The sequence below is a fragment of the Gopherus flavomarginatus genome, chromosome 3 (genome assembly GCF_025201925.1).
Source record: "Gopherus flavomarginatus isolate rGopFla2 chromosome 3, rGopFla2.mat.asm, whole genome shotgun sequence".
Taxonomy (NCBI): Eukaryota; Metazoa; Chordata; order Testudines; family Testudinidae; genus Gopherus; species Gopherus flavomarginatus.
Window position 1 is genome coordinate 255,702,566 of NC_066619.1, and position 24,296 is coordinate 255,726,861.

Consider the following 24,296-nt stretch of genomic DNA (forward strand, 5'->3'; position numbering starts at 1 on the left):
TGAACTTTATTGAACCAAATTATACTTTTTTTGCCTTTCTGGCATCCCCTAGCAATGAGTTCCACAGGTTGACTCTGCATTCTCGGAAGTAGTGCTTCCTTTTTGTAGTTTTAAATCTGCCACCTGTTAATTTTGTTGGGTGACTATCTGCTTCATGTGTTATGTGAAGGGATAAATAACACTTTCTTATTCACTTTCTCTACACCATTCATGATTTTAAAGACCTCTATTATACCCAGCCTCAGTCATCTCTTTTCCAAGCTGCATAGTCCCAGTTTTCTTAATCTCTCCTCACGCAGAAGCTGTTCCATACCCTTCATTTTTGTTGACCATCTCTGTACCTTTTCCAGTTCTAATGTATCTTTTTGGAGATGGGTCAAACAGAATTACACTCAGTGTTCAATGTGTGGGTATATTATGGCTCTGTATAGTGGCATTAAGATATCCTTTCTATCATCTATCCCTTTCCTAATGTTCTGTTAGCTTTTTTGATTCCTGCTGTACATTGACAAGATATTTTTAGAGAACTATCCATGATGATGCCAAGACCTCTGTCTTAACTGGTAACAGGTAAATCAGATCCCATCATTTATGTACAGCTGGGATTGTTTTCTAATGTGCATTAATTTTCATTTATCAACAGTGAATTTCATCTGCTATTTTGTTAACAAGTCACTGAGTTTTGTGAGATCCCTTTGTAACTCTTTGCAGTATGCTTTGGACTTAACTATCCTGAATAATTTTATGTTGTCTGCAAACTGTGCAACCTTCCTGTTTACAGTTGCTCCTCAGGTTACACAAACCTCGACTTAACACAAGCCTGCACTTATGGAAAAAGTTCTGTAAGCGTTGTTTCTTTGGGTTTTTTTTTTTAATTAATTGTCGGGTATCCTTCCCCGACTTACGCAAAATTTGACTTGCGCAAGGCGTTCCGGAACAGAACTCTTGCATAAGCCAGGGAGCGTCTGTACCCCTTTTCCCCGATCATTTATGAATATGCTGAACAGCACTTGTCCCAGTATGGATCCTTGGGCACAATTTACCTCTCTCCATTCTGAAAGCTGGCCATTTATTCCTACTCCTTTGTTTCCTGTCTCTTAACTTTAGTTACTGATCCATGAGACGACTTTACCTCTTCTCCCATTACTGCTTATTTTGCTTAAGAGCTTTTGGTTTGGGACTTTGTTCAAAGGGTTTCTGGAAATCCAAGTACACTGTATCCACTGGCTGACCCTTGTTCACGTTGGTTGGACCTTCAAAGAATTCTAGTAGATTGGTGAGGCGTGATTTCACTTTACAAAAGCCATCTTGACTCTTTGCCCTACAAATCGTGTTTAGATTCTGATTCTATTCTTTACTATAGTTTCAACCAGTTGGCTTCATACTGGAGTTAGTCTTACCAGAGTCAACTCTGGAGCCTTTTAAAAAAAAAAAAAAAAATCCATTCTTACATTAGCTATCTTCCAGTCATTTGAGACAGATGCTGATTTTAAGCAACTGGTTACATACCACTGTAGTGGTTCTGCAATTTCGTATTCGGGTTCCTTCAGAACTCTTAAACACCATCTGGTCCTGGTGATTTATTACTGTTAAATGTATCAATTTGTTCCAAAACTTCCTATATTGACACCTCAATCTGGGATAGTTCCTCAGATTTGTCAGCTAAAAAGAATGGCTCTGGTGTGGGAATCTCTCTTACATCCCTTGCAGTGAAGACCAAAGCAAGAAATTAATTTAGCTTCTCCAGAATGGCCTTTCCTTCCTTGAGTGCTCCTTTAGCACCTCGATCATCCAGTGGGACTTCCCAGCCCCAAAGTGTTTGGCCAGCTTCCTGCTTCTAATGTACTTACAAAAACTAATAGCAAAATTTTGTTTATCTTCTGCTAGTTGCTCATTAAAATCTTTTTTGGCCTCCTAATGATACTTGTCAGAGTTTATGCTCCTTTCTGTTTGCCTCAGTAAGATTTGCTTTCCAATTTGTAAAGATTGTCACCTATGTCAGAGTCCTTTTAGCTGTTCAGATCCAAGTCAGAAATGCAGCAATATTCATAACATATTTAATGAAATGAGGATTTTGATAACTGTGGAAATAACTTTCTAAAATTTGCGCTTTCTCTTTGATAGGCAAGAATAAACACTATGCTCTTCTCTGCCTTTTAGCTGAAACTATAGATTTTGAAAGTAGCAGTTAACTATTCTTAATAGAGAAAAATATCAGAAATGATCTGCACTTCAACTGCTCTTGAGAACTCAAATATTTAAAATATTCTTCCAAAATCTGGGACCTAAGTGCCAAAAATTATTTTCAGGTATATTGTTAAGATGTAGCCTTTTGTGAATTGCTTCCAGTTCTTATCAGCTAAAATACGTTGTTGTTTCATGTGTTTGGAATAGACACTAGTCAGGCTACTATGTATTAGCATTGATTTCTCTTCACCGTTCGAGAAATCTGCTGACTATAAATAGGCAGTCATGCATGTTTCAACAACAAATATGGGTTGGCAAAACTCAACTCTTCGAGTAAATAGAATTTTGGATTCCACAGCGTCTTTCTCCATCTTGGAATGAGCATGGTGGCAGGCTTTAAAGGGATAAAACCCAAAGAGTCAAAAATAACTATTAACTTTCCTTTACAGAACATATGACTTTAAGGAGCAATGTTTGTGTGGCCTCATCAAAGCGGATGCGCTAGCAAGAAAGCCAGCATTCTCCAACATAGAACTTCAGGAGATTTAATCAGACTCTGATTAATTGGATTAACAGAAACCCATAACAGAAATCCTGGAAACTTTATTTATATTGGAGTAGTTGTTGGTTTTTTTTCTATCAAAAGTATCTTCTGAGCATCTTGTAAACCACCTGATTTTGAGTTTGCCTCAGAATGCTATCTACTGCAGACTGTATGTTAGGTACCTCATTAAACAACTTATACTAAAACACAACTCCTGACTTTTCAATTGGAGCCATGTACAGAACTCTGGTTTCATAAGGAACTTTGCCCCTATTGTGTTTTGAGTGAGACAGGGGTGGGGGAGGAGGGAGAAGAAGGCGCAGCATAATTCAGATCTTATTTAAAAATGTTAAACATTTGAGCTCAGTCAGTCTGTGACCTATGGTACTTCTGCAACCATGGTATATTTAGTGGTTTGGGTTCATGTGGCATATACTGTCCTTTGCAGAGAAATGACAAATACAGAGGAGGAATTCTGAGACCATACTGTGGTTGCCAAAAAGCCAGTTGTTGAAGTAATTAAAAACCAGTACCAGTAGTGCTCTCCTGTGTCACTTCCAACTGTCTGCATTCATGTTGCCATAGGCACAAGTTAGAGCATGAAAGCAGAATTCTGTCCTATTCTCAGTTTACTTACAATATACTGGAAAACATTTTTGAGAGGAGAGGGAGGGAGCTGGAAATCTGACATCTAAGGTAAAACAACCTTGTTATACATATGTGTTAAAATAACCTCTTTAAATGTTTTAAGGTGTCACTCCAGTACACCTTGGACATGCGAACCATAAAGTACCAGCAAGTTGTTCAGCATCTCCAGGGGGTTAAAACGGGCAATCCTGTACAGCACCCTGAGCTGAACCCTTGCCCTTAATCTGTTGTAAATCTTTACCAGATGGTGGCCTAGAAGAGAGAACTTCATATAGCCACTACAGACAAAAAATATATGGTGATGGATAATTATAGTGCTGTAAACAAGATGGTTTAGTTTAAGCTTTAAAATGTCTTACTAAAAATGATTGAGTGTAATTTCTGTATAGCATACTCTTTTTCAAGTGCATCCTACTTGACATTGTTTGCTCAAAAATCTGCATACATAATACAAAGATTTTTCTGGAGGCAACTTTTTTTGTTTTTTGTTGCATATTTGCAAGAAGTAAGAATCACCACATCCCTGAAAAGGTTATTTTCAAAGGAAAAACCTTTTATTCTGTGTGTCCCATTTTCTTGACAATCAACATATAGTTCAGTGGCTTAACTATTCAACTACAAAGATAGCAATATACACTCTGAAATCTTGCAATTTTTGGTAAGCACTTACCTTACACTTACTCCATGGTTCATTTTACGTGTTGCATCTACTGTAAAAGACAGATCTGCATTTTGGGATTTGAGTGAGTAGAAAGGGAGAAATGTGAAATTTTAGCTGCTCCATTCTGTAGTGAGCTAACAATGTTTGAATGGGTTTAAAATCTGGCAATGTGAGTTCCCATCCTTAATACAAATATTAAGTCTGCTGAGCATTGGAACCATTTGGTGATGTTTGTGGGGGCTTCCAAGATCCCCTAGGGCAGCATGTTTTTTGTGGAGTTTCTATGAAACATTCTAATTCTTGTGGCATAAGAGGCATGTTTTCCTGCAACTTGCATGAGTTTATTATTTAACAGCATTTTAGATATGTGAAAATGGGAAGTTATTTACAATTGTTTGAATTATTTTGAAGACTATTTGCAAGTGTCAACTGGCTAACTGCTAATTATTTTTATTACCATAATAGCTACCCTTCCAGCAGTCCTGACTCATTTTGCTCCAGTCAAAGCTTCCTTATGCTCAGTCACTAATTCAAAACTGAGAACTCTGAAATATATTACTAGATAGACCAGCTGTATACAGAGTAGTCAAGTGATTTCTGTGTTGGTGGGTTCCTCCAGAGAATGGCAGTTGTCTAGACAGGACGAATATCTTCGTTTCCTGCAAGAAGCCCAACAAATTAGACACAATGCAGGTTGTATCATACCCTCTGATAACCCTGGACATTCTTCCTGAGAGAGAAGTAGGAGATGTGGTCTTGGATCTCAGAACATGCACTCAAAAGTTATGTCTGCAGACATCAGTTCTGTAATGTCCTATGACAGTGAGGAATGATTGTCAGGTTTCTACTTTTCTGTCCAAGATGTGTCCAGCTCACTCAGGATGTGTGCTTTGACACACAAGGCATATATCTCTACTATTAAGTAATTCTTTCATCGGAGTCCTTTTCCCTCCTTTTTGTACATTTTGAGCAGTACAGATAGTAAGTCTGATTTACAAAACTTCCAGGTTTTATGCAGGAAGAATGTAATGGCCGGATTACACTTAAGTAAGGAGTTTCTTTGACAGAGGTGGGCAAAAGAATGATAACTGAATGACCTGATCACTAAGGAAACTAGTTAATCTTGAAGATGGAGCTAGCAACTGCGTGGAGAGAGACCTTGCCGAATATAAAGGGACAGGGCTACTATGAGGAAAGACCTCTAATTCCCTCATCCTTGGAGGGAAAAGTGGGTGTAATCTGCCTAAAGGAGACCCTGTGAGAAAAGGAGTAAGCTCTCTTACCTGCTCCGGAGTCCCTAACCACTTGGAGCGTGGGGAGGAATAGGCTTGACCACTCACCCCCTACTGCAATGTAGACACTTCATACACAGGCCAGAAGGCTACGAGGAACATAAGCAGGTGGGGAAAGAGGGAACACTTGGTCCCTATCTGGATCCCTGCCTTAGCTCAAGTGCTTCCTATATCAAATGTACTGCCTTCCTGGTATCTGCCTGGGAGAGGGATGAGTCTTGTGGACTTTCTTCTTGCTTGGGCAGGGTAAAGATTCCATGGTGTAAGCAGGGCAGAAATGACCTACGCAGAGGGGTCTGTCCCACTCTGCAACAGCCTGTGTGCTGGGTCCTTCTGCCATTGCCTCTTCCACTAGGAGCTCTTGTCTGGCTGAGGTAGTAGAAAACTAGAGCTGATTTGGGGGGCTCCTGGAATAAAAGAGCTATGCTGGATGCTGAAAGCCCTGTGGCATCAAGGAGTGGTAGCCTAGATTCCAGACTGAGGGGACCTCTTCACTCAAGATCAGATCCAACTCCTATTGAAGTCAGTGGAAGGATTCTGACTGACTTCAGTTGGCTTTGGATCAGTCCCATGAAGTGAAAACAGAGCCTTTAATTGATGACAAACTGAACTTCCACTTATCTTTGCTGTGAAATCACCAACTATTTTTTGATATCTCCAATAAGCATGAAACTTGCTGTGCATTGACTAATCTTGAAAGTTTAAATTAAAATCTGGGGCAGACCTTCAAGTCATATTTTAAAAGAAACAATGAGTTTTAAGTAGCAGTAATACATTCATTTAAGGCTAACAAGTAAATTTTCTAAGTGTTGTGAAATTACTTATTTTGACACTAGATGTATTCACATGGACACCAATCCAGAAAAGCACTTAAGCACATGCTTAACTTTAAGCATATGAGTAATTCTGTTGACTTGAGTTGTACAATGAAATACCAGGACATACGTTGAGTAAGAGCATTTTGATGCTATTAAAGTGGTGAGCAACTTTAGCATGATGTAGTTTTCCATCATTGTCTTAGAGTCCCAGAGTCAGCAAGTACTTACACGTTTAAATCTCCCCATAGAAGTCATAGGTGCTGCTTACTTAAAATTAGGGATATGCTTAATTACTTTTCAGAATCAGGGACTAATATTCTGTATTACACATAATGAGGCAAATGTATTTCTGGCATAACTTCATTGACTTTACTGGACTGACACTAGAACTGAATTTGGCCCTAAGTAATTCATTTTTTTTTAAATGCTCTTTTTAGAGGCACTGAGAACAAGAATAATATCCCCAATTGTTAGGGATCTACCAAATTTGCTGCTGTGAAAATTGCATCACGGATTGAAATCTCGTATCGGGCCACCCAGTCCTGAAGGCAGAGTGTAGAGTGGCAGCTGCTGGCCACACGCTTAGGCCTGGTCTACACTATGCTTTTTAAATAGATTTTATCAGCGTTAAACTGATTTAACGCTGTACCCGTCCACATGATGAGGCCCTTTATATCGATATAAAGGGCTCTTTACATCGGTTTCTGTACTCCTCCCCAACGAGAGGAGTAGCGCTAAAATCGGTATTACCATATCGGATTAGGGTTAGTGTGGCCGCAAATCGATGGTATTGGCCTCCGGGTGGTATCCCACAGTGCACCACTGTGACCGCTCTGGAAAGCAATCTGAACTCGGATGCAGTGGCCAGGTAGACAGGAAAAGCCCCGCAAACTTTTGAATTTCATTTCCTGTTTGGCCAGCATGGAGCTCTGATCAGCACGGGTGGTGATGCAGTCCCAAATCCAAAAAGAGCTCCAACATGGACCGTACGGGAGATACTGGATCTGATTGCTGTATGGGGAAACAAATCTGTTCTATCACAGCTCCGTTACAGAAGACGAAATGACAAAGCATTTGAAAAAATCTCCGGCCTATGATACAGAGGCCACAGCACAGTGCTGTGTGACAAGCGTAACGGAAAGCCAAAGAATCAAATGGGTGCTCATGGAGGGAGGGAGGGGGTACTGAGGACTCCAGCTATCCCACAGTCCCCAGCAGTCTCCGAAAAGCATTTGCATTCTTGGCTGAGCTCCCAATGCCTGTAGGGTCAAACACATTGTCCGGGGTGGTTCAGGGTATAGCTCGTCAATTTCCCCCCACCTCCCCACCCCACCCCCCGTGAAAGAAAAGGGAAAAAAATCATTTGACTTTTTTCAGTGTCACCCTATGTCTACTGAATGCTGCTGGTAGACGCGATGCTGCAGCAGTAAAGAGCAGTATCCGCTCCTCTTCCCTCCCCGGTGGCAGATGGTACAATATGCTTGCTATCTGCTGAGTGCTCCTGGCTGGCCTCAGGTGAGGCCGGCCGGGGGCACCTGGGTAAAAATAGGAATGACTCCCGGTCATTCCCAGTAAATGATACAGAACGGCTGGTAACCGTCTTCATCATAGCGACTGGGGACTGAGCTCCATCAGCCCCCTCCCTTTCATGTGTAAAGAAAAGATTCTGTACTGCCTGGACTATCATAACAGCGGGATGCTGGGCTCCTCTCCCTCACTCCGCTTAATGTCCTGCCTGGACTAATAGCAGTTGGAGGCTGCCTCCCCCTCATTTTATCTCACTAACAAGTCAGTGTTTCTTATTCCTGCATTCTTTATTACTTCATCACACAAATGTTGGGGACACTGCCACGGTAGCCCAGGAAGATTGGGGGAGGAGGGAAGCAACGGGTGGGGTTGTTGCAAGGGCACCCGCCGTGAATGGCGTGCAGCTCATCATTTCTGTGGGATCTGACACTGAGCAGCTGTGCTCTCTGGTTCTCTGATACACTGGTTCTCTAGTACACTTGCCCCATATTCTAGGCAGGACTGACTCTATTTTTAGATACCATAAAGGAGGGATTGACTCGGGGAGTCATTCCCATTTTTGTCTTTGCGCCCCCAGCCGACCTCAGCCAGGGGTACCCATGACAGCACCAGACAGTACAGAATGACAGATAACCGTCTCTGCTGTCATGCAAAGGCAAATTAATGCTGCTGTGTAGCACTGCAGTATTGCCTCTGTCAGCGGCATCCAGTACACATATAGTGACAGTAAAAAAAAAAAAAAAAAAAAAAGCAGAACGGGCTCCATGGTTGCCGTGCTTTGGCGTCTGCCAGGGCAATCCAGGGAAAAAGGGTGCGAAATGACTGTCTGCCGTTGCTTTCCCGGAGGAAGGAATGACTGACAACATTTACCCATAAGCACCCCCGACAATGATTTTTGCCCCATCAGGCACTGGGATCTCAACCCAGAATTCCAAGGGGCAGGGGCGACTGCGGGAACTATGGGATAGCTATGGAATAGCTACCCACAGTGCAACGCTCCAGAAATTGACGCTAGCCTCGGACCATGGACGCACACCGCCGAATTAATGTGCTTAGTGTGGCCGCGTGCACTCAACTTTATACAATCTGTTTTACAAAACTGGTTTATGTAAAATTGGAATAATCCCGTAGTGTAGACATACCCTTACTTTTGTGCTGTAGTTTTGCCACCCTTACTTCTGGGCTGCTGCTGCTGGTGGCAGCACTACCTTTTGAGCTGGGCCTCTGGGCAAGTTCAGGCAGTGCCACCAGCAGCTGCAGAGAAGTTAGCATGGCAATACTGCAACCCCCCACCCCCTTTGGGCCATGGGCCCCTAGTTTGAGAAACACTGTGGAGAAATCACACATTTTTTTGTTGGTCACAGCATAAATAGCAAATTTCACATCCATAAAATTATTTATCCCGTGACCAAGTGGCGAAAAAAGTGATTTCTCTGCAATTTAAATAGACCCCCTGTCAATTGTATTGTCCCAACTTTTTTGTTTTTGTTTTGTTTTTCTGTCATCTAATCCTATAAAACTTTCCTGGCAGTGAGAATTGTGTTTCAGTTTGTTGTATTTTTGTTAATATCCAGACAGCTTGTTAAGTCTCTGTTGTCTTTTGCCATCACTTTCCATTGAATAGTGCCAAGAAACAAACTTTATGGGTCCTGAGTATTACAACATTGAACAGAAGTATCTAGAAACATCTGCACAACACTCACACCACATGGAAAGGAGTATTTATATGCAGCTCTGCAAGAAGGTGCTAGTATCAGTAAGATGGTGGTGTAATAAGTCAATAGGTCAGTCTGTTAGAGCAGATGGCATCTTGCATGTGCGTGGAAAGCAGGAAAGAGACTGAGTAAAGTATTAACGTAATTAGTATTGTAAGTGAACCTTATAAAGCAAAGCTCTTTAACCTCAGTGACAAAATGTGTTTTATGTTAAAGCCTTGGATTACTGGTCATATGAAACAATGCATACATCTGTTTAGTCACCGACTTAAAAACTAATCCAGTTAATTTGTAAATAGAGGTCATTGTGCTTTTCACAATGCCTTCCTGTTGGTTTTATTTTGGAAATAAGAATTGGACTCGATAAATATGTTAAAGTTGCAGAATCCTTTGGTTTTATAGACTTCTACAGAGCAGTGTAAACTGTAGAAAGATGATTTGTCACCTGGTAGGAATACAACTTGTGTTGTAAGTTTTTGACAACAGTGATGCTGTTGCTCCTGAATGCACACTTAATGTTTAATGACTTCCACATTTAATGTCAAGTGAGTTCATTATGACTGATGTTACTACAGTTGATGCCAAAGAACTTCTAAAATATTAAGTTAAATCACAGAGAATATAACTGTTTGCATAAATGACTGACACCTGGTCAGAGAGAATTAGTAGTCTGTGGCACATCTGGAAACCTTACCAAGAGTGAATGCAGAGGTGATGGGCTTTCTAAAAATAGAAAAAAGTAGTAGTAGTAATGTAGTGTTCACATTATTTGGTGAATAGTTCAACACATAGAGTGAAATCTGAACTTCATACGGTATTTAATGCCTACTCTGTCTAATTAATTGAAGGGACATAATATATGACTACTTGCTAAATAATACATATTAATCTTGATAATCATGATGTTAAAGATAGTTTGTTTCTGTTGGGCCTGCTTCGAAGTGTATGCAGTAATTCACACAGTTTGAAAAACTACTCTCTCCATCAATTTTTCATAGTATTTCCTAATCAGTTCTATCAGTCTTGACTGACAGCTCTACTAGTGTCTGAGTAAAACTTCTGTGATTCGGAACCACATTTCAAAACCTTATCAAGGTCATTAAAATAAGAAATAAATTAGTTGACTCTTCTCTGTTTTCTTATTTGTTTCTTTAAACATATGGCATTTGGCTGACTTCTGTTTAATTCTTAATTCCAAAAGACAAAGGTGCCTACAAAGTTACACTGGTTGTGAAACTTAATTTCCATTTCACAGGAAATTCCAGCGTTTCGAAATCTCCTATCATCCCCAATTGGAACAAAAATTTAAAATTTCCGACAAAACTAAAATTCTGAAACATTTTGTTTCAGAAATATCAGAATGACCTTATTGAAGTGTTTCTGTTTAGATTGTTTTCACTTTTATATTGGGTACTGTTGTGTAATATAAATATCATAAAAGGGCTTCAATTATTTTTTATCAAAATTTTTAGAGTTGATTCAGTATTTTCCAATAGAAGACTGCCCCTTTGGGAAATTTTTTGACCAGCTCTACTATGAAATTCCCTTAAGTTAGGTTCCACTAGTATTTTATTAGCTGCTAATGTAACAGCATTAGCCTGGGGGTATCACTGTTCAGTAGGATGCAGTACCAGCAGCCTTTTAATTTCAACATGCATTTATTTTAAAGTGCAGCTTCTCAGCTGCAGGTAGCACAGCCATTGCTTGCTTGAAACTTGTTTTGTTGCAAGTATGGGAATCCTGCTATTTGTGCCTATTCTTGCAGAGTCCAATATCCTTTCTAGGCCCGTACTTCCCCATGTTCAGAATATAAAATCAGTTAGTCCTTGTGAAAAGCTGATTTTGCATTATTGGTTATTCTCAAGAAGCTTTTGTATTGTATTCAGATAACTTTTCTAATCTTGTGCAAGATCTTGATGGTACCTTGTATAAGTGGATGGTCCAAGGCTGGCCTGTAAATAAATGACAAATAAAGGACCAGCTACTCAGTGTAAATTGGCACAGCTTCATTTAGTTCAGTAGAACTATACCAATTTATAGTAATTTTAAAACCATTGCTGGTTATTAGAAAAGACCTAAAGAAATAAGGAATTTAATTACACTTCTTTGCACCAGATGGGTCCTTAGTTTATTTTAGATATAGAAGTTTTTTGACGAAATTCACTGTTTCTGTTGATGTGGGAAAGGTGTGTAGTGTATTTGTAGGATATCTGCGTTGTGTTTGGCTAAGTCAGTTCATTGAATTTGTCTGGTGTGGAGATTTTGCATCAATGGGTTCTATTCTGCTTTTGTGTTTCTGTATTGCAGCTGAAGAATCTTGGGAAATATAAATTCTCTGCCTAGAGTCCTTGGCCTCAGTTACTGATTTTGATGCAGTAAGGACTCCTTGTTGATCCCAGTATATTTGTAATCTCACAACTATAGCTTTCGGTGTATTGCTTATCGCCCCTGCAATTCTATGTGTCCTTTCAGTCAGAGGTCTGCTAACATTTAAATGTTTAAAGCCATGTTTCAAAATATTTGCCTTGATTAGGATTCTTTAACTTCCGGGAAACTTTTATATGTACCTCTGTTCCTGAGGCATTCACCTACATTTTTCCAGCATTTTTTAGTCTTCCCCAAATGATGATGTTTTGCAGTACAAACTCCTTGGTTATCTATTGCTACCAATATCTCCATGTTCTTATGTGGCCTTTGCTATCCTGCATTTCCACTTTACTCTGTAGTTTCTATGACCGGATGAGTTATCAGTAATTCCCCTTCTCTCCCCCCCTTCACCCCAATCTTGGTAGGTGCACTTTCCTCACTTGGTACATCTACCTTGGTGTGCTGGAAACAGCCACTGCTGCCTTGCTCATTGCATGGTTGCTTCTTTCCTTTGATGTTTGCAATGCTATTGTAGCTGTTTGGTCCTAGGATATTGGCGAGACGAGGTGGGAGAGGTAATATCTTATGTTGGACCAACGTCTGTTGATGAAAGAGACAAGGTTTTGAGCTAGGAACAGCTCTTCTTCAGTTGTTGAAGAGCTGTTCCTAGCTCAAAACCTTGTCTCTTTCACCAACAAAAGCTGGTCCAATAGAAGATACTGTATTACTTCACCCACTTTCTTCCTTTTAAAGCAGTTTTCTGAGTAACATTCATTTCATTTTTCTCCATAAATCAGGCAGGTGCATATTTCTTTGCCTTCAGATGTTCTTATTTTGGGGAGTCAGTGAACGTTTGGCGTTTTTGTCCTCCTACTTCCTGCCCCTCCCCCCCCCCCAGGATTTTTGCTGTAAAAACTGAAGGGGAATTGGGAGCCACAAATACTCCTGCTGACTCCATTGAGCACATCATATGACCTCTAAAAATTTTTAGTGAATTTTTTGTTTTTGAAAAGTGCTGGATTGAGTTCTCGGGACTTCAGTCCTCAAACTCTTAATCCTCCTTGAGCTACAGAATAGAGCCATAGATAATACAATGCAATAGGTAACACAAGGCAAGCTTTCTTTTATCTGTCTGCCAGTGATATCACATCTCTGACCTGGAGGGACCAACTTTAAGGATGAGAATATGAGTTTCCAAGAGACCTTAGCGTTCCAAATGTGCCAAAATCAATACACTGCCACATGTTCACTAGGAATTGGATTGACTCCCCCTCCTATACTTCGCATGGGCTACTAAATAGCCATCAATAAACTACAGTCAGCCACTGCCATCTGGTCTGGATTTAAACTGATAGTGTAGGGTTGAAAGGTTTTATATCCCAGACATAGTTAATATCCTGGGCTGTCTTAACTTGTTTTTAATTGCGGGAAAAAAAAATCAACATTTGTTGATGTAACTCTAAAATGTTGTTTGGATTGCAATAGTGCCTAGAAGCATCAGCATGGTAGGACCTGTATGAACATGTAACAGACAAGGGTCCCTGTCCTTAAGAGCTTACAAGTGAACTCATAATTTACAGAATATTAATTTAAAATTAAACTGTCACCTTACATTCTGTTACAGTATATTGTGGTGAACTTCTCTTCCATTTTTTTGGCTGTCGTTTTATGTTGGGTGTGTTTTAAATCCAATTAGAAATTAACACGCTGAGCTGAGTTATTGGTCTAGCACAACATGGACACTGGTAATACAGATAGTAAGTAAGTAATACTAAGAGTAGGTGTGCCTGAGAATCGCCTTTGACTACAAGGGCTGGGAAAGCTCCGGAGTCTGTTAGGCAAACAGTGTCCCACCTGGAGCTGAGATGTGGAAAATTGGGGGCAGTATTGGAGATCTGAGTGCCTTCTTCCCTCCAGTTTGCAAGTACAGTGATTCCCTGCCCATACCACACCCTTACCTCCTCCCGCCCCTTAAAAAGCTACATTGAATATCCACATCAGAATATTTGAGCACTAGTTATACAGTTCCATGGGGTATGTGTATGTATATATACTTTAGAGGATCGCTATGATAAAAAACTTAATTGCTGAGTAGATGGTTTTCCAACAAAAATATGGTTGACCTGGCGCAAACAAGGTGCATTAGAATCACCCAAATCGATATGCCTAGGTAGTAGGTAATCTAGTATCCGATTTATCATTTCACTGGTCTCTGTGGCATATAAGATCACCTCAACAAAAATAACTTGACAGCTTCTCAGTATGACCTCATTGACCTGGTTATCATTCAACATTCTCATAAAATGTACAGGTGAGTTTTAAGATGTAGTATTTTACATAGTTATAGAAACTTGGGTATATTTGTCTGTCAACTTTGATTTCCATTCCCAATTTCATCCCACGTAACCTAATTTATTAACGTTTTCTAATTTATGTTATCTAAAACTTTGAAATTTTCTTGCTTATTTTCAGATCTTATCAAAAAGCTAACACAGCAGAAGTTTGGAAATGTGCAGAGTGATTATCAAAAGGTAATTTATCTACACATAGTAATGGAAGTGCATGTATTCATAATTTAGTTGAAACATTAAGACTCTCTTCCATAAATAGAGAAGAATAATTGAAAATAACAATTGGATATATTATTGACATCTGACAATAACTATTTTCATGGTTTCAAATAAAATACCATGTAAAAATCTTTTTTGAAAAATACTAAGAAAATTTTTGTAAGAAAGTGTTCATGAAATGTGTTGAATCTTTTGTGCAAAACTAATATTTGAAGCCAAAATGTTTAGAAGCAGAAAAGGGCAGTTTTTTACTAGTTATGAACAAGGAGTTCCTGCTGGTCTTCAGATACCAGAAACTTTTTAACCCTATAATAATGCTTATTTTTAACATGCACAATGATTGCATGTAAATATTTATTGTAAAGTATATATTTATTTGTCTCTTTCTATGTATATTGTTTTTTTGATGTCATGGGAGGTCCAAAAACTGGCTGAAAATAGGTTTTAAAGTAGAATTACTCAGGCAGTCTTAGCAGCAGTTTTCACTAGCACTCCAGCTATAAAAATGTGACTATCTGTCTCACAGAAACTAAGCTCTGGCTTTGTGTTAAGAAAAAGGCTGGTTCCATTTACCAACTCCAGATAGCCGAGTTTCCACATTTACTGATAAAATATTTTTAGTTTAAAGTGGTTATAGAAACATGTTTTCCTTACCTTCTCCCTATGGCATAGTTACCCTAGAATAGTGTACATTCTCAAGATATCCAGCAACAAGGAATACAACCCAATTTGGATGTGCTTACTGGTTCATTTCCTCGAGCCATACTCAAGCACTGTGGTGGGTTGAATTCCCGTAGTAAGTACCTTAACTGAGCCCAGATTGGTGACATGATACTTTGTACCATCTGCTAGGTTATAGGTTATTGGAGCATGCTGTGGATAGTATTGTGTGCACTCAGGAAGACAGATCAGGTCCCTAGACTCATGCCCACTGACTTGAGGCCTTTCTGGGAAGCCTTTCTAGCCTGATATCCTTTGCCTGGTATCCAGATGCATGGAACTTGTTCTGAGGCTGTACCAAGTTCCTCCCGATCTCACAAGTTCTTTTGGAGGGATTTGTGGTGATGATGCATTAGAGGCTGCAGGGCCAAACAGAACACCTTGCATACATATAAGGAAACCTAGAGGTTAAATTTCATGGACTGATTGACCCTTTGAACAAGACCTCTAGATCTATGGTGACATCCGTAGGTCATTCCCTGCTACTGGGAACTGGGATAGAATTCACAGGAAACTTGAAACTGTCAGCTGTAATCCTGTGTAGTAAGCCCTCCTAATAAGCTCATTTTTAAACTAAACTATTGTCTTAGCCACAGAGGGTGCTAGGACAATTATCATCTCAAGTATGTTAGAATATAAATCACCTTCTGCCAGGATAAACCAAAAATTGATTGGAACCGCTGTTATGTCCCCGCAGATACCCAATTGATCATGCTGCCATGATTTTAGGGTTCTTTTGTGAGACAGATGAACTTACCTTTTATTTTCTAAATCCATTTTTGGTACCCATTTACAATGAAGACTAAAATTTTTTTTTTATGAAAAATATATCCAGTGCCATTACCACTTTTAGATAAATTGTGGCTAAATTTGATGGCATTTCCAATAAGTGTTTAATGGAATTTATGGAGGTACGTATAATAAATATCCATATCTCACAGTTTGGGTAGATAGGCATCTTAATTGGAGCTGGAAAACAAACAGGTTTCCCATCCCACAAAACTTTGAGATTTTGAAAATTTTCCTGTTCCACAATGGAATGAAACAGACCTTTGCAATTTTTTCATGAAAACCAGAGAGAGACCCTCCTTCGGATGGCCAATATAACTTGGTGGTCAGGGCATTCAAGTGAGATGTGGGAGAATGACAGGGTAGAGACTAGGACAGCCAAGCAATTAGAAGTTAGTTTTGTGATTAATTGCTCTGTTAAACAATAATAGAATACCATGTAAATATTTTCAATGTTTTCTACATTTTCAAATATATTGTTTTCAATTACAAAATAGAACACAAAGTATACAGTGCTCACTTATTTTTATTACAAATATTTGCACTGTATTAAAAAATAAAAGAAATAGTATTTTTCAATTCACCTAAGTACTGTAGTGAAATCTCTTTATCATGAAAATTGAACTTAAAAATGTAGAATTATGTACAGAAAATAACTGCACTCAAAAACAAAACAATGTAAAATTTTAGAGTCTACAAGGTCCACTCAGTTCTACTTCTTGGTCAGCCAATCACGAAGACAAACAAATCTGTTTACATATGCAGGAGATAATGCTGCCTGCTTCTTGTTTACAATGTCACCTGCAAGTAAGAATAGGCATTCGCATGGTACTGTCATAACCAGCTTCACAAGATATTTACATGCCAAATGCGCTAAAGATTCATATGTCCTTTCATGCTTCCAGTCTGGAGGACATGAGTCCATGCTGATGATGGGTTCTGCTTGATAACAGTCTAAAGCAGTACAGATTGCATGTTCATTTTCATCGTCTGAGTCAGATGCCACCAGCAGAAGGTTGATTTTCTTTTTTGGTGCTTTGGGTTCTGTAGTTTCTGCACTGGAATGTTACTCTTTTAAGACTTCTGAAAGCATGCTCCATACCCTGTCCCTCTCAGATTTTGAAAGGCACTTCAGTTTCTTAACCCTCGGGTCCAGTGCTGTAACTATCTTTAGAAATCTCACATTGGTACCTTTGCGTTTTGTCAAATCTGCAGTGAAAGTGTTCTCAAAACAAAGAACATGTGCTGGGTAAATTCTACCACCAGGAATACAGTCAGAAATGTAATTCATTATTTTTTTAACATGCGTCATCAGCATAGAAGCATGTCCTCTGGAATGGTGGCTGAAGCATGAAGGGGCATATGAATGTTTAGCATATCTGGCACGTATACCTTGCACTGCCAGCTACTAAAGTGCATGTCTTAATGATTGGCTGAACAAGAAGTAGGACTGAGTAGACTTATAGGCTATAAAGTTTTGCATTTTGTTTTTGAGTGCAGTTATGTAACACAAAATATATACATTTGTAAGTTACACTTTCGTAATAGATTACACTACAGTACTTGTATGAGGTGAATTGAAAAATACTATTTCTTTTGTTTATCATTTTTACAGTGCAAATATTTGTAATCAAAATAACAAAGTGAGCACTGTACACTTTGTATTCTGCATTGTAATTGAAATATATTTTAAAATATAGAAAAACATCCAAAAATATTTAATACATTTCAATTGGTATTCTATTTAACAGTGCGATTAAAACAGCAATTAATCATGATAAATTTTTGTAATCGTGATTACTGTTTTTGAGTTAATCGCATGCGTTAACTGCAGTTGATTGACAACCCTAGTAGGGACTTGAGCTTGGGTCTCCCACATCTCCGGGAGTACGTCCTAAATGCTCATCTCTTGCTTATTCTGGGGTAGGTGTCTCTCTCAATCTGAGAAGCCTCCCATCAAATCTGGACAGCTCTATAAAGTTTGTTTTGGTAAATTGACATTTCTGATGCAAAAATGTTTAAGTATAGTGTCAGGAATTTTTCAAGTCTTTGGGTGATTTGGAATTGTTTTCTTTTCAGTGACTTCTGCACTTTCAATATAGCAACTCACAACTGATGGGTTGCTCTTATTTTCTAACTTACGAGGAAAAGAGGAAACCCCTGTCAGGTGTGAATTGCCATATGAAGATGCAGAAAAACAATTTAATATTCAGAAATTTGTTGTTTAATCTGTGCATAAGATCTGAAAACAAGAGGGAAGAGAGTAGCTTCTTAAACTCCTGGGACTGATTTTTTTCCCACTGTTTTCTCAAAAGGCAAATGGGGTAGCAGAAACGCTTATGAACCTGTTAAATTAGATTTCTCCCTTCTGTCTCCCCACCTCTTTACCCATTTCCGCTTTTGTAGGTTTTAAGTTTCCTACAGACTTTTAAAGTGCAGATGAACTTTCTGTACAATGTGCCAAGGCACGGAAACTGCTACTGTAACTGCTTCTCCTAATGCCAAAGCAATTCGTAACTTCAAAAAGCAAAAATATAGTGGAACAGCTCTGACAGCTGGAATTCTTTGAGAAATCGCACACTAATACAGTATCTGAGCCTTCTCTTCCTGAAATATCTTGGGAAATATAACTGACGGTCCATACAAAAATAACTGGTCTGTTTTTATTTTAAGACTGAGAGCTATTTGTGGTGAATGAAGAGATCCTGAATTCTTTTAATTTACCAAGGCAATCAGAAATCCTCTACTACATAATATATGTTCTTTAAATAATTAATTTGGCTTAATTATTTACTGCTTCTATGCAAGTTTTTTTAGTTCAGTTGCTTTTATTTTTTTATTTTGGGTATTTAATTGTTTCAATTACAGTTAATTATTCATTACTCACATGACTTGTTTTTGTGCATGCTGCCTGTGCATTATACACATTCTCCATCTGCTTTGACTTCCCCAGCCAGAAAATGTTGTCCTGACTCTTCAGGTAATAATGCCTTCTATTGTATCTGGTAGATGTGCTCTGTGTCTTGCTTTTTTTTTTTTTTTTTTTTTTCCCCCAAAACTAGCAGGGATTATATTCACTACTCCTGTCAAAACATGCATTACTATTTTCCATGCCATTCTAAATGGAGGTGTTGTTTTTCATTTAAGCCACTTTTGATTTGGTTATCTTCCAGATCATTCAGATAACCTACTAAAACATATTTCTGTTCATTTTTAGTTACTTTGTAATCTTTTCTGAGTTTCTTTTTAACAAATTTTGGCTAAGTATTTGACTTGTAAAATCCAACCAAAATTATCTTCCAAAATATTAGTTATTCTGATTCAGAAAGCAAGAGTAGCAGTTCTAAACCATCACTAGTCTCCTATTTATTTTAGGATTGGCAAGTCAGAGATTGCAACCATGTTAATGATAATGGGTTACTATTGACACTGCATGTGGAGCAATTTTTTTTCCCCAAGGACTGGTGGGGTTGGAGGCAGATTCAGTACGTCAAGAACTGAAGTATGATGATGGATAGCTAGTGAGAAATTATGATTTGTAACTTGTATTTGGTGAAAATACAACACACATTCCATCTTGATACTGCTGCTTCCAGATTGTATACAAGAGAGAGGAGGAGCCATAGTAGTAAGTGTAATAATTTCTAGTACACTTAATGTTAACACAGACTTTCCCAAGTGACTTTAATAGCCTTTTAGGACAGGGCTTCTCAGCCCATGGGCAGGACCCAATTTCGGGGTGCCAGAATGTTTCAAAGGTTATGTGGCAGTTCCTAAGGCTCCTGTGTCACAGGGCTGGCTGGGCTTGCCTCCCTGCTCCAGGCGCTGCAAACTCTGGAGTCCCAGCACCACTCAGGTTTGGCCCAGCCGTCATGATAATAGGAGTCCGGGTAGGCTAAATCTGAGTGAGTGGCACTGCAACTCCATGAGCCACGTCACAACTCCACTTAGACAAATTTGGTCCAGCCAGGGGATTGGGGGCCAAAACTGAGGAGCGCTGCAACCCTGGAGGTTACAACGCCCAAAATGAAGAGCCAAGCCTGGCTAGCCCCACAGCACAGGAGCTGCCACTGAGGTGAGTGCTGAGCAGGACCCAAGACCCCAGGAGGCAGTACTCAACCAAAACCACCCCAGGGCCTTCACCCCCAAACTATTTACTGGGTCGTGACAGACCATAAACATTTACAAGTGGATCCTGAGGCCAAAAATGTTGGGAACCACTGTTTAGGGTATGTCTACACAATATAGAAAAGCCTGTGGCTAGCTTCCCTGGGAGGGTCCCAGAGTTGGGCTCCAGCCTGAGACCTGTAGTCTACACAACAATGGTACAGCCCTGCACTCCAAGTCAGCTGGCGTGGGCTAGTTGCAGATTTTTCTTTGCTTTGTAGACATACCCTTATCAGGAGGTTTGCAAAGGCACCAAGGACAGTTAAGCATCCGTCTCACTGATTAAAAGGGAGTTGGGTTCCCAGCTGCCTTTTGCACCTTTGAAAAATCTCTCCTTTAATTACTGTTTGTTTGTTGCCAACTGAACATAGCAATGTACATGACACACAGATCAAGAGTCTCCGCCCTACAGAGCTTAAAATCCATCCCTTGATGTTTTTTGTGCCTCCGCTATTTTTACGTTTTGTTTTGGAGAGGGTACAGTCCTTCGTCATTTAATATTTCTCTTCAGTTTCATAATCAGGCTTCCTTCTCATAACAGAAATCTGTTTTTTTTTTCAAAGAACAAAAACAAATAATTTCCCACCACAGTACAATGTGTTGGTATATTTAGGGTTGCTGATATTCTCCAATAGTTTTTTGGAACAGCTATGAGAATGAGATCAAACTGTGGGCCTGCTAATCAAATGTACCCATTTTTAATACATTATAATGCAAGTTGCATCAATATCATGAGCATGTTTACTTGTTAAATATGCTGCTTAAACCACTTCTTGATAGGTTAGTTGTCAACATTTACAATGTTTTTATCTGCTTGAGATAGAAATGTTGCTTAGATATGTATTGATGACTTAAAAAACATTGATTTCAGACTACAGTAACTAGTGGATCTTGTAGCTTTAACTTCATTTTTAAGCAGTGGCTGTATATGAATCTCAACAACTATATAATATCTGCTGTTACAGTTATTTTTGTCTGAATTGCAGGCAATCTACTATGAAATCGGCTTTATAGTGTCTGCTGCTTTGGGATTGCTATTTGTTCTGTTACTGCCTCTTGTGGGACTGTGCTTCTGTATGTGTCGTTGCTGTGACAACTGTGGTGGGGAAATGCACCAAAGACAGAAGAAAAATGCTGACTGTCGGAGAGGCTGCTTTGCAATGTTTCTTTTTGTTGCTTCTTTAATTATCAGGCAAGTATAATAAATTGCACAGTGCTCATTTTGCCCAATACTAATACTGCATTACTGTACAACAAGGAATATTAAGTCTAGTTTATCGTTTGTAGAAGCTGAAATGGTTTTATTAGGCTGAAAATAATATATTCACTTTTACTCAAAAAATATTTTACAAAGGCATTACAGTAGTGCTAATATGATTAATATAATGTTAATGAATGAACTCACTTTTTGAGAGGTTTATGGTGTGAAACATTGTTATGATGGAATTTGGCATATGATACTTTTTCTAGGGAGATCACTTCTTGTTTTTAAATCAGATTATCCAAATGGCCATTTAGAGTTGCTAATTCATGAACAAAAGATTATCTGTCTTGTGCTCAGATGCCATCCCATTGAGAAGAGATGTTAGGATGCATTAGCACATTTTGATAATAGTCAAGTGGTGATCAGAAGCGATTGTGTGTGTTTGTCCCTCAAATTTTTTTAAATCAAAACGAGAATTTTCTAAATTCAGCATGTAAGCTCATGCTGACAGATGAATATTCCAGATTCATACATAATCACTACTGATAAAGATTCTAAAATCAGAAATTGACTGGCAGTGTTCCCCATGAGTGAAAACTATCCCTGCGTTTTCATTGCTATGCAACAATGGTGAGAGTATTAAAACCTTGTTTTAGTAAACTAATTAGAGTTGAGTGGAAAGGTTCATGGAAAGCAAAAAAGTGCAAAGTTTTTAAAAAAAAGTTCTACAGATCATTTTTCTAACAGTATACCACACTGTACAAGTACTTTCCTCCACGAGATCCAAGTGGCTCTGCAGTTTTTTGTCCATAAATGTGCCTTAATTCAGCTTAATAAGCGTCAGACTAGTTTCTTCTTGTAGACATATTGCATTTTCTCAAACAAATGAAATATTTTGTGTTTGATTGAAAATGGGGGAGAAAATGTTCTAAAGCCAGAAGTATGTCCAGCTACATTTCTGTTGTGAGGTGGTGTTCACACAACACCTTTCAAAATCCATGGATCCTTTACATTCCTATTACAACATGGTATATTTTGTCCAGTGTACTAAATGCCCCACTAACAACTATGTGGGTGAATCCAGACAATCACTATGCTCTCGAATGAACTGTCACAGGAAAATGATGAGACACAAACACCCTGTCACCTTTGGGTGACCACTTTTCATAAAGCGATAACTCTGTCTGACCTGTTAGTTCTCACTCTCAAAGGAAACATGCACAACACTTTCAAAAGACGAGCCTGAGAGCTTAAATGCATTACTCTACTAGAAACTAAAACTCATGAACTGAACAGAGAGATGGGATTTTATAGCTTAGGGCTTGTCTACATCACAAAGTTGCAGCGCTGGTGAGGGGGTTACAGCCCTGCAACTTAGGAGGTGTACACATCTGCAGGGCATCACCAGCGCTGCAACTCCCTGTTTGCAGCGCTGGCCGTACTCCTGTTTTGTCTCGGGTGTAGAGGATCCAGCGCTGGTGATCCAGCGCTGGTAATCAAGTGTAGACACTTACCAGCGTTTTTCTTGACCTCCGTGGAATAAGCAGGTATCCCAGCATACCTGAGGAAGCCTCTGGTAATCAAGCAGGTCTCCTTCCTCGGTTTGCTCTCGCGTTCCCCGAACCCCCGAGCAAGCAGGTCTCCTTCCCTGCGGTTTGCAGGGTGGTTCGGGGAACGCGAGAGCAAACCGCGGCGAAGCTGGTTTCCTTCCCCGGTTTGCTCTCGCGTTCCCCGAACCCCCGTGCAAGCAGGTCTCCTTCCCTGCGGTTTGCTCTCGCATTCCCCGAACCCCGAGCAAGCAGGTCTCCTTCCCTGCGGTTTGCAGGGGGGTTCGGGGAACGCGAGAGCAAACCGCGGCGAAGCTGGTCTCCTTCCCCGGTTTGCTCTCGCGTTCCCCGAACCCCCGAGCAAGCAGGTCTCCTTCCCTGCGGTTTGCAGGGGGGTTCGGGGAACGCGAGAGCAAACCGCGGCGAAGCTGGTCTCCTTCCCCGGTTTGCTCTCGCGTTCCCCGAACCCCCCTTGAAGCCGCCCAACAGCGCTGCAGTGTGGCCACATCTAACACAACTTGCAGCGCTGGTTGCTGTAAGTGTGGCCACTCTGCAGCGCTGGCCCTATACAGGTGTACTAATACAGCTGTAACAACCAGCGCTGCAAAATCGTAGATGTAGACATACCCTTAGTCCAACAATCTGTAACCCACTAACCTCCTCTCTTTGTCCTATGACTGCAGAGGTGTTAACGGGTCACTCTACCATGAATTGTCCCTTGCAGTTTATGCTAACTAATTTATGCTAAACAATCTGTTCCACCTTGGATTTTGTTGTCATGCTGGAAGTATCTTTCCCAGACCTGAAGAAGAGCTCTGTGTGACTCTAAAGCTTCTCTCTCACTAACAGAAGTTGGTCCAATAAAAGATTTTACTTCACCCTCCTTGTGTCTCTGGTTACATTGCTGGCAGCTGGGATTTTGAATATGTGAATATTGTGGTTATAGAGCAGGAGCTATTGTTAATAAGCACAGATATACCTTTGAATTTGAGCATATTTTATATAGATTGAATTGAGATGTATACAACTTATGATCCTTTTGTGTTGTATGTCTTTTTTGGGGCGGGGGGAGTAATTAGGTGCCTATTCAGAAATGTAGATCCTAAAGTACATAGGTTATATCTGTTATGTGGACAAGTGCCTTATTCATGTATCAAGGAAGAACATCTACCTACATGTAATTGGTAATGCAAATAGTTCAGAATCTGGGATTCAGCATGAATCAGAAGAATTGACAAATGGGTTCATAAAGAAAACTCTGATCCAACATTTTATTTTTGTATTAATGGGGAGGAGAACTTTTTTCCTTAGTACTTTTTCTTTAAATCTGTTTAATATTAATTTTCTGTGACTTGAATCTTTTGCAAGTAAAACAATCCCCAGCTGGGTTGATCGTGTTTGCATCCGTTTATGAAATCTCACAAACTAAAACCGAAATATCTGACTTTCGGGGAGACTAGTTAAACAGATATACACCACTCCAGTCTTTTATGGAAAAGGCAGGTCTTGTGTCATCTCTTCTCCTTTTCTCTCTTCCTTT

General features: G+C 39.6%; 1 protein-coding gene across 10 annotated transcripts in view; it reads left to right on the top strand.

Moving 5' to 3' along the window:
- PROM1 (prominin 1) overlaps window positions 1–24,296 on the top strand; it is a 95,365-nt gene that overhangs the window by 18,008 nt on the left and 53,061 nt on the right. For 7 of the 10 annotated variants that reach the window (XR_007773560.1, XM_050947508.1, XM_050947506.1 and 4 more), the window contains exons 3-5: window positions 14,232–14,290; window positions 18,792–18,818; window positions 20,992–21,197. Coding sequence is in view for 9 of the 10 variants with exons in the window: in XM_050947508.1 (XP_050803465.1) it covers window positions 14,232–14,290; window positions 18,792–18,818; window positions 20,992–21,197 (292 nt within the window). In the remaining variant the exon portion in view is untranslated. The remainder of the gene's footprint in view (window positions 1–14,231; window positions 14,291–18,791; window positions 18,819–20,991; window positions 21,198–24,296) is intronic. The other 3 variants (XM_050947509.1, XM_050947513.1, XM_050947514.1) reach the window with 1 other exon arrangement.